This window comes from Myripristis murdjan, chromosome 3 (assembly GCF_902150065.1).
Source record: "Myripristis murdjan chromosome 3, fMyrMur1.1, whole genome shotgun sequence".
Classification (NCBI taxonomy): Eukaryota; Metazoa; Chordata; class Actinopteri; order Holocentriformes; family Holocentridae; genus Myripristis; species Myripristis murdjan.
The window spans coordinates 37,235,484-37,252,795 of NC_043982.1; the positions used below are offsets into that span (position 1 = coordinate 37,235,484).

General features: G+C 42.1%; 1 protein-coding gene across 1 annotated transcript in view; it reads left to right on the forward strand.

Moving 5' to 3' along the window:
• Positions 1–17,312, forward strand: part of itsn2b (intersectin 2b) — a 52,335-nt gene that overhangs the window by 20,880 nt on the left and 14,143 nt on the right. The window contains exons 14-27 of the mRNA XM_030047176.1: positions 116–256; positions 630–717; positions 1,125–1,264; positions 3,168–3,370; positions 3,488–4,263; positions 5,362–5,486; positions 5,863–6,138; positions 7,683–7,876; positions 8,871–8,926; positions 9,819–9,985; positions 10,694–10,724; positions 11,062–11,183; positions 12,221–12,317; positions 12,446–12,640. Of these exons, the coding sequence (XP_029903036.1) occupies positions 116–256; positions 630–717; positions 1,125–1,264; positions 3,168–3,370; positions 3,488–4,263; positions 5,362–5,486; positions 5,863–6,138; positions 7,683–7,876; positions 8,871–8,926; positions 9,819–9,985; positions 10,694–10,724; positions 11,062–11,183; positions 12,221–12,317; positions 12,446–12,640 (2,611 nt within the window). The remainder of the gene's footprint in view (positions 1–115; positions 257–629; positions 718–1,124; positions 1,265–3,167; positions 3,371–3,487; positions 4,264–5,361; positions 5,487–5,862; positions 6,139–7,682; positions 7,877–8,870; positions 8,927–9,818; positions 9,986–10,693; positions 10,725–11,061; positions 11,184–12,220; positions 12,318–12,445; positions 12,641–17,312) is intronic.

The window sequence follows — 17,312 nt, forward strand, 5'->3', positions numbered from 1 at the left end:
GTTTCTCTATATCACACCCGATCTCCACTTTCACGGTTTCCGCTCACACCTACTTCACCTTTTTCTTTCCTGCCCCCTCTCTCTCTCTCTCGCTCTCTTTCCCTCTCTCTCTCAGGGAAACAAGCATCGTCAAATTTCAGAGCGACTGCGTGACACCCAGGCCAGGAAGAAGGTCCAGAAGACGGAGCTGGATCTGACCAATCAACGGAAAGAGACACGACGACAGGATATTGACAAGCTGCAGAGACAGCTTGAGGTGTGTATATGTGCAAGTTTGTCTAAATTTGAGTGAAAGCTGGTTCACAATTATTCAGATTAATGTTTTTATGTCATCATCACAACTGAATATGCTTTAATTTTTTTCCTTCTGCGTCTCTCTGGACAAATTGCAAAGCATTTTACAAAAATATAAAGAAGGGATGTAGCTATGACAACAATGTGCCTGTAGCATTTGCTATGGCAAAATGGCTATGAAGTGTTAAACAGTTTTATGTTTGCACTGGCCTTCGCTGTTTTGAGGAGTGTGTGTTAATTTCTTCACGTCATTACTTCCTCTGTCATTATTCACTGTCACGTTGCTCGCCGATGATGCATTTCTTTTTCCTGATGATGCATTTCCTGTGGCTCAGGAGTTCCAGAGGAAGTTGTCCCAACTGACTCCAGAGCAGAAGAGATTGCAGGAGAAACTCAAAAACATGACTTTGAATAACTTACCAGGTTAGTAGTGGTTCAACAAATGGAGTTGACTTCACAGAGGGATGAATAAATGGAACCCAGCAATGTCCCATATGATAGAGAGATAGACAAATAGACAGATGGGTGGATGGTGTTTAGATAAGATGAAACTTTAATGTTCCCCAGGGGAAAATGGTTTGTTGCAGCAATAAATGTGACACAGCAAAGTGAAAATAGAGTATACATAGCAGAGAAAATGTATGCAGAATAACACCAGAAAAATGAATGAATAATATTTACAATATGAGAATGTAAATGTAAGGATGTGCCATAGATTTGTAAAATAGCCTTTTATCAGTTAACTGGGGGGGTGGGGTGGGGTAGTTCCAGACTAGGCAATTTCAAGTCCTTCCAACTCTAGTATTTTCTACTTTATTTACTGTCTGCAGCTTCCACCATGTCCACATTGAAGCTGAACGTTATAGAGAAGAATGGATCTTGTCGAAAATTGCGAGAGCAGCTGGAAGCTTTGGAGAAAGAAACTGCTGCTAAACTGGCTGAGATGGACCAGTATAATAAAGATATACAGGTATGAACAACAGCATAAGTGAGCATCTGTTTCAGCAAGATTTCGTATCAAGGGAAACATGCATGCTGTCTTTTAGCTGCACACTGCTTCAAATTTACGCAGATCCACTTATTTAGTCTACCACCAAGCAGATCCACTGGATTAGCTGGGGAGTGCCTTGCTCAATGGGCAGTGACAGTAGTTGATGAGGGAAGGTAGAGTTTTATTCATTCACTTTCCCTGGCCAAATCTTGCTAACCAGTTAGGGTTGCTGTGATGGGAATCTGTTGCCACCTCAAAAATTCAACCTCGTTGTTCAGTTGTAGAAATCACATCCACAAGTGGGTGTGGGTGTGGCTGTGCGTCTTTGACTTGGCAGCTTCACACTGAGACAGAGGACAACTCACAAGGCCCCCCTACGGGGAAAAGGCAAAACACTGAAGTGGCCGTGGCCTGTGAGGAATGGGATGTGGCCTAATCAGTCTGAGAAGTTACTATGTTGTTCCGTCACCCAGGGCAAACCTTGCATAAAAAAATTGTGACGTTACAGTCATTAACTGGGAAATTATGTGATTTTTTTTTTTGTAGTTTGCCACATGTAGTTTTGACTGAAGAGTCTGAAAAATTAATCAGGTCTTCTGTGATATACCTGGTCAATGATTTATGATGACGAGTGAATCCATTGAAAACTTAAAAGCCTTTCTGAGATATGCCACGTCCAATACAGCAGTGACTTCTTGAGTTCAGTCCAAAAGATGCTGAATTATTGGTAATAATTGCGTGGGGCACAGTGACACTGAGGTAAAGATTCTGTGTCTAAAATGCAAAGCTTGTTCTGCATTATCGCACCTATGTGGGTCACAATTTAGTATGGGACATTTTTAGTTCAGTGCCGATCTGAGCTGAATCCAGTACTGACCCAGGACGGTTGCAGGGTTTAGAAGTTTGGACTGAAAGGCTGGGACAACATGTTTAAACTGAGCTTAAGTCCTGGTTGACAGTGTGATCTTGGGTCAATGTAAAAGGGATATTAGAAATGTGATTTCTAAATTGCAATGAATGAGAGTGGCAGTGGCGATCAAAAAGGCAAACAATCAGCTTGGACAGTGGAGTTGCAAGTATCTACTGTTAATCTTACCAAATATCATGCACATCTAGCATTTCTTAATAAGTAGTGTTTTATTTGAATTTAGCAGCACTAAAGCTTCAGTGAGTTTTTGAGCCATTTCTAACACCAGGGCCATGTTATCACAAACTGTGGATGTGTGGACTCGGTTTAAGGAGCTGGGGGAATCATTTTGGAAACTCATTTCTAGAGCGTGCAGTGTCTGTTTACCAGCTAACTTACCACTGCTGCTCTGGCTTGTTGTGCCATTTTTTCTTCCTCTATAATCTCTCTGTCATTCCATCCCATCGAAACCTTCTTTCTTGCCACCTTAATCCCTTGGTTCCTCTCCTCTGCACTCTTTTCCAATATCCCTCGCTCCTTCTCGACCTCCCTCTTTACAGTATGTGGATGCTGAGGACTCTATGCTCCAGGCTGTCCTCTGCCTGCTGGTCTGCCTCCGTAACCTCTTCTACCTACTAAAGGTTTTCTTCCTAGTCTCCTTTTATTCTTCTTGTCTCCTCTCTTCCCTAGTTGATGGCTTTTCTTTGCTTGTTCTTTCCACTGCTTGTGATTTTCAGGTTTTTTTTAATTCCCTTCCTTTGATGTTTCTCTCTTTTCTTCTTTCCTCTCTCCGCATGTTTGTCCTTCTCCTTGCACAAATGGTTTCACTTGTTGCTCAGTGACCTGTGTGCTTCTTGTGCATTGTGTTTGGGCCTGCTGTGTGGCATGCCGATGAATGAAACAATGAGCTGACTAGACACTACTGAACTCTTTTGCTTTGTCAGTAATGGTGCATTTTGTTTGTGTGTGTGTCAGGAGCTGAGGGAGAGCCAGAGAAAGCAGCAGGCCGCGCTAGAGAAACTACGGAGCATCAAAGAGGACAAGCGGCGTGAACTGAACAGGAGGAGGGAGCAAGAGGAGGAGAGGAAAAGACAGGAGGAGGAGAGGAAGCGAAGGGAGGAGGAAAGAAAAAGACAGGAGGAGGAGAGGAAGCAAAGGGAGGAAGAAGAAGCTCAGAGGTACGCTGCTTTCATCACAAGTTGAGAACCTGTAAAGAAAAAAAGAGAGTATTGTATATTTTAGCAGCTTCCTTTTTTTTTTTAAAGAAGAACATGCCTTTTGCTTGATTTTTGCAGGCGTATTAAGCTGGAAAAGGAGCGTCAGTGGCAGGAGAAGCTGAAGAGGGATGAAGAGGAGCGGCAGAGGAAGCTTCAAGAGGAGCGGGAGGCCAAACTGAGGGAGGAGGAGGAGAGGGAGGTGCAGGCTCGCCTCCAGGCTGCCAGAGAACTGGCCGAACGAGAGCGCAAAGCGAAGGAGGCGGCAGAGCGGAAGAGGAGAGAGGAGGAGGAACGGCAGCGGGCAGAGGAGAGGAGGAGGCAGGAGGAGGAGAGGAGGCAGCTGGAGGAGGAGAGGAGGCAACTAGAGGAGGAGAGAAGGAGGCTGGAGGAGGAGAAGAGGAGAGAGGAGAGGAGGAGGAAAGAAGAGGAAGAGGAGCGACGCAGACGGTTAGAAGAGGAGCATCGGAGAGAGGAAGAGCGGAGGAGGGAGATGGATGAGGAGAGGAGGAGACACAGAGCTGCTGAGGCAGCCCTCCGTGACGCAGAGGAGAGGAGGAAAAGGGAGGAGGAGGACAGGAGGAGGAGAGAGGAGGAGAGGAAGAGGCAGCAGCAGCAGCAGGAGGAGGAAGAGAAGGAGAGGAAGAGAAAAGAGGAGGAGAGGAAGAGAAAAGAGGAGGAGAGGAGGAGAAGAGAGGAGGAAGAAGAGAGGAGGAGAGTAGAGGATGAGAGGAAGAGAAAGGAGGAGGCGTCTCAGCAACAGCAGCAGCAGCAGCAGCAACAGCCGGGCGGAGTAGGAAAGTTGGACATTCAGGAGAAACTGACGGCTCTGCTCAGAGGACTGGAGGAGAGGAAGGGTGAGGCACACACACACACACACACACACGCACACACACAGTTTGGTTTAAAGGAGTTATGATCAAACAGCTGTCTGCTAGGATTGGGTAGTTTAATATTATGTGAACCAGTTGAAGCAGCATTTGTCACTGATGTTCTAGCGACTTAAAAAGTCTAAATCAGAGCTTTAGGCAACATGTATAGACCTTTTTCCCAGCAGCTGTTTGACATGACACAGGTAAACATGACACAAATTAAAGTTTTGCTCCACTTAAGTGAACCAGAGCCTTTCCAGCATGCACATCAACAGGACCCTGCCTCCGTTAGACCTAAATGGAACAGAACCTTTGTTAATTTCATTAGCAGCACCTGTGTTTATTCTGCTATTTCATGTCAAAATGGCTGCGGTGAAATAGGGCCTATTGCATTGGCAATTTGCATTAGTAGTATGACACACTACAATGTGATGAATATATTTAATACTCGGACGTGCTGTAGGCCTAAAGCTTTCCTTATCTAGGTCCATGTTTCATTTGGCTAAATTCCCGCTGTTTACTTTTTGATACCTTTTATATTATTTACATTTTAAATTCTGATACTGTTACACAGATAGGCTGCACTTGGCTGCAGCCTGTTTGTGATGATGTTTTAAAATTTTACATTTTCAACTCCAACTTCACTGTTTGAGTGGGCTGCTGCTTTGTCTGCTGTTTAGTGAGCTGTTTGTTTTCTTAGATATTGTTTTCATAAATTTTCCCCTTCATAAGTTTCTCACTTTGCATTATGCTGAATGTTTCTTTGTTTATTTATTTATCTGTTTTGATCGTGAATAGTGATGGTGAGAAATAAAAAGATTCAGTCACTGAGTTGTCATTACTCATACCAGTGGCTACATGTTTAGGGTTCTCATTATGTTCCCCAAAAATGCGCCATCTAGTGGTAAAACTCAGTATACTAGTTTGATCGCATGATTGCCTAAAAACCAAATCAGTATAAAAGCTTAGATAAGCCCTGTCCTGCTGTCTGTAGTTCTCTCCCAGTCATTGCTGCTTAGTGAAACTTTAATTCATGTCTGATTTACACCCCCTGTTAATGTGATTCCTGATTGGCTGTCCCAGGTGGTTTGCAGCCCAAGGCTACACAACACAGGAAGTCAGCAGCACTCACTTCGTTTAGAGCGCTCTACCCCTTTACTGCTCGAAACCAGGATGAGCTGAGCTTCAGTGCTGATGACATCATTGAGGTAAGAATAAAAAAAAAAAAAACAGGTTTCACCTCACTGGAAGTTTTCAGTTTCTTTACAGACGTTGTTTAAAACCACTCGGTTTTATTCTGCTCTAGATTTCATCAGTTTATAGCAGATGTTATGTACAGGATTCTCTCTTTTCTATATTATATTCAGTCATTTCACATTGTGTAATGAAAAAGCTGATGGCAACAGAAGCCTCAGTAATCTGCCTTGTACTTTGAGTTTTGTCCCATGTTGTCAGCTGTGCTACTCTCAAAAGTCTGTCTATTCCTGTTCTCTAAAAAAAAAATCTGTCCTTTTTCTCCTTATTCTCCAACTTTCCCCAATCTTCCTCCATCTCTCGCCCAAACCTTCCCTCTTCTTGTGTCAGGTTGATGAGACGACAGAGCGGGAGCAGGGCTGGCTGTATGGCAGCAGACAGGGGAAGATGGGCTGGTTCCCAGAGAGCTACGTAGAGAGAATGAACACATCTGATACAGCTAATCAGACCCCTGCTGCTAGCGCTCCCAAAGTGGCTCTCAAACCACAGCTGTCTAATGCCAGCACAGTTCATAATAGTCTAGAGGCTGCCAAGGCAGCCGGGACAAAGTCGGCTTTCACACCAACGCACTCTCCAAACCCCGCCCCCTCGGAGACACAGGGACAGGTACTGTAACTGATGGTGAAACTGTGGTTATGGTTTTGATTAATGGAAAGAAATGGGTGATGTGGTGTCCACGCTACATGCTGCAGTGTTTGAACAGCAAACATTTTGGTCTTAAAGGATCATATCAGCTTCTTTCTGTCAGTAAACAGTCGTATCTCATGTCCATCACAAATATCAGTTGCATTAGTGCAGTTAGTAAAATATACATAAATCAATTAAAATTTGCACACTTGAAAGGCACTATTTTTTGCAGGTACATCGAATTCTACTCAGCAGCTCTGTTCATGTTTGTTGTGAGTGGTTGTGACTGACAACTCGCAGGGCAGAACCCAGTTATAATGAAGGTCGATAATTGGCTGAAAGTTGCACCACAGAACAAAGAAACATGCTCCTTATGCATCAACTCAGCTTGACCTAAGCCACCAGCTCCAGCTACGCCACTTAATTTCCCATTGGAGCGCTCAGGAGTTACCAACAATTGGACCCAAAAACCTCCTTCATGTTTGAACACGGAAGGAAATTTGGTGTTAATTTGTGAGTTTGAAGTGATTTGTAACAGTAACAGTAAAACAGTCATTTTAGAGAATGCACGTGCTATTAATTGTTCACAAGATGGAGTTACCTGTGCACAGCAACATAGTTTCACATTAACTTTGACTTCGAAGCTACCAAAGCATATTCTGAGCACATTGATGCAATCAGTTTTATGACAGATACAATCACGACAGTTGATGAGAGGTCAAAATAGAAATCGTATAGTCCATTATTAAATTAGGTTTTTTTTTTAGCTCAGTATGCTGAGATAACAGTTGAGGTACAGAACAACCTCTGGAGGTCACCCAAACAGCTTCTCCCTGTTTTGAGTCCCAGACCAGTTTCACTTACAGTTTATCTCCCCTCCCATGTTGCCTGCTGGACTCCCAAATCCTACTTTGGCTCATAGCTCTATCTTGCTTTTTATCTTCTGGCCCTATCTTGAGTTTAATCTCCCAAAAACAGAGGATCAGGATGGGAAATCAACACTAGCCCTAGCTCTCGACTTGCTGAATTATGTAATCCGTTCACAACTCATCAGTGTAGATGAAATTTAGTTTCATGCCTTGGAAGATCCTGTCTATTCCAGTTAGCTTACATACTGAACAATGAATAAATCTATGAATGCCATACAGTACATACCATTTTGTTCATTATGCAATGTACTTGTGAGCTGTGCTCGGTTTTTATCGTGTTCACTGTCAGCAGGAAGTTTGTTTAGAGTCAACAGAAAAATGATGGGTGTAATATGTGGAGTAATGCCGTGTGCAACGTCTCCTGTTATCCTTTTTTCCCTAAAACGTAGGTTCTATAGTTAGCGTGACAACAAAGCATGTGACACCAGCCCATATGCTTTCTAGGGAAACAATCATGTTATTGTCACAAAGTGTATTTGTCTCTCTTTTCCTCTCTGTCTCTCTCCCCCTTTTGGGGGGGTATTTTGGAGAGAGAAAGCTGACATTTTAATTTCAGAAAAGAAACACTCTTTCTCCTTTCCCGCCTGTCTGCAGGTGGTTGGTAATCTGCTGGCCCAGGCCCTGTGCTCCTGGACGGCGAAGACGGCCAGCCATCTGAACTTCAGTAAGGACGATGTTATTCGAGTGTTGGAGCAGCAGGACAGCTGGTGGCTGGGAGAGCTGAACGGTGCTCAGGGCTGGTTCCCCAAGAACTACGTGACACTGCTCGGGGAAGAGGAGAGTGCTGAGTAAGCTTTTTGTGCATAAATATGATGAAACTGGGTGGAGGACTCTGGCCTGGCCTTACTTCCTTATTTCTATTACGGTTAATGAAAGGTGACTCAATTGCTGCAGATTTTCTGTTCATGCATGGGAGATGCATGTTACTTGGTATCCTACACGCTGTATGTATATGTCCAAGCAGGCAGAAATTCCTTCTTGAAGCCCCTTCCAGTGACTTTATTACCGATTTGAAGTTTTTAAAAATACCATGCAGGCAATTCATTGCAGTAATCAGGAGAAGTGTTTCTACTGACTGACTGTTGACTGTCTCAAAATAATAGTGATAATTACACTAACAAAAACAGGGAAAACACAATAAAATAAAGAAATAAAATAAAAAGGAACAAAAACGTGACTTATAAGTCCGTCTCCATGTGGAAGGGAAAGCGTCCTCCATGTTGCAAAACAAAGAAATAGATCAAAACAGGCTAAGCAGGTCAAAAAAGATACATGGGAAGGTCCACACTCTAGCTGTTCTAGTTTCTGTATTCAGTATTGGTAGAGCACAGACAAGCTCCTGACACACACACACACACACACACACACACACACAACACACATGTGCAAACACAGAGTACAGAACTTACTTGTCCTCCTCCCACGCCCACATAGTTTGAATGGCACACGGGATGCTTTTTATCTCAGGGTTATCAGTGAAAACATCCAGTCACATGGAAAAGTGTCACTTGAATATATGTGTGTGTGTGTGTGTGTGTGTGTGTGTGTGTGTGTGTGTGCGCACGTGCTTGCATGTTTGTGGGTGTGGTAACTATGCGGCTATAGTAACTACTCAGACTGCAGAACTTAACTGATGCCTGGCTCTTCCTGCTGTCCTGAGCAACCTTTTGTGATAAACCACGTGGTTACAAACCGCTCTGACGCATGCAGTTCAAGTTTAGCTCACACTGCATCGTAAAATGTTTCAGATGAATAATTATGACAATGTATTTGTGTTTCCAGCCCAACAAACTGCCCTCCTGACGGTTCAGAGTCTGCTGACGGTCATCAGCTGGAAGGTACAGTAGGAAACTTCCCCTCCGTACTTCTGAAATATGAAAACACACTTAATTATTGGCCCTGAACTCACTCTCTGCTACAACTATTCACAGGCATTTTTGCTTATTTATACCTGCTAAACTGAGTCACAGTGTTTGATATGTTATTAGCAATGTTGGGTAAGTTACTCCAAAAAAATAATAGGTTACCTGTTACTTTCTACAAATTGCCATCACATTACTAATTGCTCTTATAGGCAACACCTCAGTTCACATGATACATTATTCTCTCCACTGGGATTCAATAACTTTCAAAAATTTCTGTGCTCCAGTAACAGAAGTACTAAGAATGTCATTCAGTTACTTAAGATTGAAATGTAATCCTTTACATTAGTCACAAGGACGGGTAATCTAATTACAGTAATCTGGGTAAAAGAAATCTAATTGTTCCCAACCCTGGTTAATAGTTCAGGTTGTTTGCACAAAGGGCAAACATGCCAAGTTTATTTTAGCCTTTTATAAAGTGATGTATTGTATCACAGCTGTGTGTTGCTTCTGGGAAAACTGAAAGCATCTACTTATCTCCATCTAGCTAATAAGCCTCTCACAATCAGTAGACTTGTCTTTAAACTCAAAGCAGCTGCAGCCAATATTACACGCTGGATTTCACAATTGTGCACAGTATGTAACCACATTTTTTGGAAAAAAAATGTTTGAGCAAAACAAATTTGTGTTTACTGAGCAATTTTATGCAAAGTAATCACAAACAGGGATAGCCATTCTGGTCCACCTTGAACCAAGAAATTTTAATTAGCTTTTTAACTTAAGTTGATCATTTGGCCTTGTGCCTTGCTGTACTAGGACCTTCTGTCGGTCTGTTCATCTTTTTATTAATTTGTCCTGTCCTCCCCAGAATATGTGGCGCTGTACACGTACGAGTCTCCAGAGCCTGGTGATCTGACTTTCGGAGAGGGAGATGTGATCTTGGTGAGCCAGAAAGAGGGAGAATGGTGGAACGGCTCGATAGGTGACCGCACAGGATTGTTCCCCAGCAACTACGTCAAGCCTAAAGAAACAGATGTAAGACGGGCTTACATACACTGACATATTTTTGTGTCATCTTCTTTAAAGGAATACGACAGCATTTTTGGCAAAATACCCTTTTTTCCGACTTACCCAACCTGAGACAAGATGTTGAATGCCATTCTCACCTCTGTACATCCAGTGGTTCACTTCCTACAGGTAGAATTTTGTCTTAGCTTAGCATAAAGACTTGAAGTCTATGGGAGTCATTAGCCTAGCTCCATCAAAGTGAAAAATTAAACCTTACACTAACTCCAGAGCTGTCTTATTTACACAGTGTAACATGTATTTGAAATACACGTCTTAGAATTACTTAGAAAAGTTAACGTGCTGGATCTCCCTATACCTTCAGCCTATACCTTCACCTTCAGAGAGGATAAGTATGTTCAGCGGTTACAGTTCTACCATCTGACTTCTCCTAACATGAAATGCTACCCATTGGACCAAATCGAACCACAGGACATACAGAGGTGAAAATGGTATTGAACATCCTGTCTCAGGCTGGGCAAGTCAGTGGAGAAAGGGTGTTTTGCCCAAAACGTTGGAGTAAACATTTGTTTTTGAATCGTCTCTCCTAATGCTGCTGCCTGTAACACCTGAATTTCCCCTATAAAGTGTTACCTTATCTTATCTTAAAGTTTAAGGTTTACAATGAGGCCACATCAAACCTTTCCCAAACTAATGTCACCATACTTTGTGTTTCAGACGTCGAGCATAACTGGCAAGAAGAAGCCTGGTAAGCTTCCCTCTCTCTCCCTCGCTCACACAACCACAGAGTTTATATTTTTGTATTTCACAAGTGCTGCAGATGAACGTTGTGTGTGTGTGTGTGTGTGTGTGTGTGTGTGTGTGTTTGTGTGTGTGTGGACTAGGTATTGCTAAGGTATTGCTAATGTTGAATTTCAGTCAATGTAATGTCCTCTGAAGTGATGGAAACACAACTGTGTGTGTGTGTGTGTGTGTGTGTGTGTGTGTGTGTGTGTGTGTGTGTGTGCGTGTGTGTGTGTGTGTGCGTGTGTGTGTGTGTGTGTGTGTGTGTTTGTGTGTGTGTGTGTGTGCGTGTGTGTGCGCAGAGATAGCCCAGGTGACAAGTTCCTACTCCTCTACTGGGGCTGAGCAGCTGAACCTCGCTCCTGGCCAGCTCATCCTCATCCTCAGCAAGAACACTTCCGGCTGGTGGCTTGGAGAACTACAGGTCGGTGTTTCTTAAACTTTTGATTGTGCCTGTTTGCTGTTTGATCCTCACAACTAGAGGTGAAAACCCTGACCTGTATGATCTCCACTCACTGGCACCATTTTCAGGAATTAGAAAAGCCTGTTCTGCTTATCAAGGTTGAGTTCTTGACAGTCCTGGGTCCTGGGTTTGAATCCAAACCCAGGCCGTTTGCTGCATGCCATCACTTCTCTCTACGCTGTCTATCCTGTCTCTCTCTACTGTTCTACTCTACTACTGAATAAAGCAGAAATGGCCCAAAAAAAAAAAAAAAAAAAAAAAAAAAAAAAACTCACCAAATGTTACTTTTATTTTCTGTTGTGTCCATGTTGTGTTTATTTCCCCTGCTTTAATTAGGCTGACAATCAGCCAGAGATGAACACAAATTTAAAAAATTAAATAAAAAACAGATGATGAATTTAACAAAAACAAACAAAAAAAAAACTTCCAAGTCTTCAAGATGCAGATGGACAGCTAAACACATGATTAACCCTCACCTTGGATGGATTCACTGCATTCACTAAATTCCACATTTTAGTCATGGAAAAGTCAAGGAATTTTATCGAGTGGGAAGCCTGATCGTAACGTTAGGCTGCAGCCGCACTGATTCATCACTGTACAGATAGAGATTTGATTTGTCCCTCAGGTTGTTTTTCAACTCCTTCTCGAGCTTAAATTCTGCTCAGAGGCATCATCAACAATTAGACGGTCCACATTCAAAAATAATCCGAAACAGACGTTGACAGACAAACACGATAGATGAGTGTGGCCACAGCCTTATTTTGGACAGTTAGCTTCAGCTCCTCCATAACACACTGAGCCTGACATCACCAGTCCGCTCCTAGGTGGAGTTACAGTTTGGTGACTCAGCATTAGTGTGTTTGGCTCCACAGCAGATCCAGTCATGCCCAAAGTTTGGGTTGTGGGGGTTTGAGTTGAAGTCTCATGATTGGCATCGCGGCTGTTTGATGAGAACCTCATTTTTAGCTTCAGTAGTTATGAGTCTTTTCTGCCTTCAGGCTCGTGGTAAAAAGCGCCAGAAGGGCTGGTTCCCTGCCTCTCATGTGAAAATACTGGGATCCAGCAGTGGCAAGTCCACACCTGCACCCCAACCAGGTAACACACCACACACACACACACCACAGACACACACATTGTTTTCCAAGTCTGTTGATACTATACAAAGCCCCCCTCATGCAAACTCTAACCCCTCTTACTCTCAAAATCAAATATATCTTTTCCAGTGTGTCAGGTGATAGCTATGTACGACTACACAGCCGCCAACGATGACGAGATGAGCTTCTCTAAAGGTCAGCTGATCAACGTCCTCGACAAGAACAATCCTGACTGGTGGAAAGGAGAGGTCAACGGGGTCACGGGCCTGTTCCCCACCAATTACGTTAAGATGACCACAGCAGAGTCTGACCCCAGCCAGCAGTGTAAGTGAAACATGTAAAACAAGTGATTACCCTCATTACTTAACAACAGTTTCCTGTGTCGAATTAAAGCAGTGGGAGTCAATTTGTACTACTAGCTAAAACAGTAGTACTCAGTGAAAGCATAACGTAATGTGAGTCGTAATTTTTCACTTTTTCAAAAATGAAAGGTGAGATTTTAAGCCATTCCTATCAGTGTCAGGCGTAGGTTTTATTTTTAATTGTAAGAATGTGTTCACATCAACCATTTTTGAATCCATTCAAACTTGGCAACATTAACTTCAAATATAACCCCACTGAGACCGCAGGAAGTTTTTTGTTTTTGTCTTCTATCAAACAAACTGCAGTGCGGTTCATCACAGAACATAATCCTAAATGAATTTACCAGAGATGGTAAATGATACAAAGAGCCAGAGACAAATCCTTTGTGCTTAGCTGAAGTCCAGGGACTGCAATCAGATGTGTTTTTCTGTTTTATAGAACAGTGCAATATAGTAAATATTTCTGAACATGAAATGTAGATGTAATCACACTATTATATTATACTGCAGAAGTGATAGTTTACTGTATTTAAGTTGAACTTTGTAGCTCTCATGCTGTCACAGAATTAATTTTGCTTGTTTGAAATTATTGGGTCTGTTTCTTTTGGAAGTTTTTTTACCAAGGTAGATTTTTTTCAGAAATATGGCCACTTAGGACAGTCCCATTAGCAGTGAAAACATAGGACACATCAATGTTTAGTGAAATTTTAAGGAAACATGAGATGGTTCCTTCGCTGTGCAGGATATCGTACTCGGAGCCAGGAATTTTGATTGTACCGCACATGACTCACCAAGCATAGCTGGTAGTCATCCCACCAGAAGTAAACTAACTCAGTGTTATCTGGGTAGCTAAGGTAGCATTTAGATTCCATTTAGTTACGTTCAAGTTTCATGAGAAGATCGATTACTATGGGAAGCGACGACACTGTACTGCGTTGAATTCTGCAAGAGTTATTTCATGTGACTTTTCTCTGTTAGCTTGCCTACATTCATGTGACCTTTTAGACAAAATAGATCCCAAGGAGGAACTTCCCTCACTAGGTACCAGGGCCATAAAATGCCAATGAGACAGACTTGTTGATGAGTAGAGTCAGAAGAATGTCTGAGTGCTGATTGTGGCTGCAGATCATTAAGGAAACTGACTCTGGAGTTTGACTGTTCATGAATGGAAATGTGCGTTTAAAGCATGTTGACTCTCCACCTGTATATTTTGATTTCAGGCTCAAGCTGTGATTTAGACCTAACCTTTTGCACATCTGTCTGTTCATCTTCACAACCCCCATTGCCTCACTAATATGTCCGTCCATCTACCCATCCGTTCATCTGTATATCCATTCTTCTCACTGACCATTTCACCTTTTCCCTGTTCTTTTCCTTCTGCCCCTCCTTCCTCTTCTCCCTGTGTGCTGTCCTTTGTTTCTCTCTCTCTCTCACTCTCTCCCTCTCTCTTTATTCCTCGATTTCTGTCTTTCTCTTTTTCTAGGGCGGTAGAAAGTCCTCTTCCTCCTCCTCCTCCTCCTCCTCTTCCTCTCCTACCGGCTTCAGAGAGACCCACTATTGCCCTGCTCTGAAGGGATGGAGTGTCTGGACGCTCCACCTTCCTACTAACTTTTCCCACTGAACTAATGTTACGCTGCGTCTGTGTGCGCATGCGTGCGTGTGTGTGTGTGTGTGTGTGTGTGTTTGTGTGAGTAAGAGAGAGAGAGAGAGAGAGAGAGAGAAACATAGGCCTTGTGTGAAAACAGAGTTGTCCTTTCTAGATCTATCAACTCTAACCTGTTTTACCCAGAAATTAGTCAGGACCTACAACCTACAATAACAACCGCTCATGACTCAGTGAATTTTTCATGCCCCAGTGCCTCATGGGATTGCCCAGTTCTTTGATTTGATTGCAAATTGATGATGACTCGCAGTTGGGCGAAACAAGCCTCAAAAGCAGAGGGATGGTGGGTCTCTCTGTGGTGAGCCCCTTTTTTTCCTCCACATATTTTTCCCCTTCCTTCCTTTATCCCACTTTTTTCTTTCCCCTCCAGCTTCTTAGCCCTTCCCTCCTTTCATTTTTATTTCATTTCTTCCCTCTTGCTGCATTTCTTCTTCTCTTCCCATGTCTTTCTCTCCTCTCTTTTCTCTTGGGCCATGTCCACATTAAGCCAGGTGAATTTGAAAAAGCCTCTTTTTTTTCTCTCCACTTCGGCTTTCCATCCACACTCAGCCGGCATTTTCCACCTATAAAAGTTTTCAAAAACGCTCTCCAATATGTGTACATTTGAAAACAGACTAATAGTGTGGAGGGAGAAATCAGAGCTTTTTGAAATCACAAATTTCCTGTCTATCTAGGTTATAGTTTTGTGTTAGAACATGCGCAGGCTATGCTTGATAGTGGACTTGGTCTGAAAATGTTGGTTTGAAAATGTCAGTGTGGTATAGTGAGAGCAGAACACCAAACAAGCATTTCAAATTTCCCTGGCTTACTGTGGACAAGGCCTTGAAGTCATTTGTCTTTTCCTTCCACATTTTCCACCCAATCTTGGGACTTCAGCTCACATAGAGCCCACTATCTCCTCACGGATGTGTCTATGTTCAGACGCTGTGGGCCACTTTGACAGACACGCAATAAACCTGGTTTTTGTCCAGGGATGAAATTTTCACCAACCCACAAACCTGAGGATATTTTAAGTCTGTAATGATGGGCAAATCCATGGCCTTGCCTGCCTAGGATCCAGCGTGTTTAAGGTCCTTTCCTCCATTAAAAATCTAAAAAAATCTCAGTATCAGGCATGAACTGTGTTTGAAAATAGCTAACAGAAACCTGGCGGATGTGTGAACAGTCTCATTTCTCCTTCACACACATTAACATGAATCTCATATCTGGATTGTGCTCAGGCTTCTTTTAGCTTAATGGCATTTGCACCACTATTAAAATGTTTCTCATTTTGATCACATTTCTTTCTCACTCACTAGATTATTGCCACCCCTTATAATTGTTTCCATCAGTACTATTTATCATTATAATTATTATTATTATTATTGTTATAGTAATGATGGTCACAGGTGTCTCCGACCACCTCTGGAGGTGCTCAGCTTTTGCTGATTGAATTTACACCTCAGTTTTATTCATTTTTGTGCCAATCACAATCCAGTCACCCAGGATGCATATTAATGTCAGAGTTAAGGGGAACTGAGAGTGTCTCAGAAGTGAGCACATCACTTTCAAAGTGATAAAATGCCTCTCATATTTATTGAATACATACATTTATACTGCCCAGGATTGAGGTGAAATCACTAGGAGAGCCCTGTTGAACATGAATAACTGGCTAAATCCAGGCCTGGAAAACTACCACTAAGAATTCTTATTTTCTGCTTTCACATTTTAAGATTGTTCATTTGCAGTGGCCGTTTTATTTCACTACTTGAAACCATTCTGTTTAACTTGACTGGGGGGCAAAAAGTAAGTCCAGTCCTCCGCATAAAATCCATAATTGGGTTATTTGTGAGGATGCACAGACTCTTCACCATATGGCTAACTGTTCCAATGTCACTGAGAGACATAAACTTTGCCTTTAGGGGTTAGAGTATGAACTATGTTGCTGCACCTTATATTAAAGTGTGAGCTGTTTTGCTGCTGCTCTGTGTGTGTTTGTGCATGTGGACACGTGTGCCTTTGCACTGATATTATTATGCCCTAATTTGACACTCAGATGTTTTGTTGTATTAGCTGTGTTACTTTGAAGGCAATGATCCACTGGCAATCTTTGTGGTAGTTTGGACATGAATGTACTTAGGAGGGATGGAGGTGGAAGTAAAAGTAAAAAAGGAAGAAGAAACGATACACAGTCTTGATTGTTGCTGTGCCTGTGTATCATGGTCTTCAGGTGAGCGAGTGAAAAGAAACCTGATCTGAATGTGTTTCATGGGCGCTGATACATACTTTCTCCATGAGACTGATTGTACTGATGAACAGAAACCAACAACTGCTGCTTTTCAAAACATTACTCACTTTTATCCTTTTTCTGGTTTTTATTTTGTTAACTTTTGGAGTTATTTTTTGAAGCTACACATCAAAAGCATCAAAGAGGGAAATGAAATATGCTGATGGAAAACAGCACATAGCGGCAGTGAGCACAACAGATTAGATCTATTTACAGAAAATCCTATGTAAAACTGTACCTTTAAGCCCATAAACTGTATAAAACAGTTTTAACATTTTTTTTTTTTGAAGATGTGTCTTGTATATTTTTGGAGTCTTAAATAAAACATTAAAGATTGGTTTGAAATGAAAAAGACAATTTATTATTGCAGTTGAAAATGAAATTCTAGTGTCCAAATGTTTTCTTTTCTTTTCTTTTCTTTTTTTTTTTGTTACATGCATGTGTGCACGTGTTGCATTCAGTGTGTGTATATTGTCAAAACATTACATAAGATTAAGATTAGCAGATGTTTAAGCCCACGTCAGTGCTAGGATTGTGTATATATGTACCTCTGTGTCACCACCACCACCTGTTAAAATATTTTAGTCACTTATAGGTGATGGATAATTCTAAATCCAGATGGATTGTGTTAAAATGTTTTGGATCCCCTTGTTGTTCACAGTTTTTCCTGATTCATGTGAATTCAGATGTTTCTATTTAGTAACC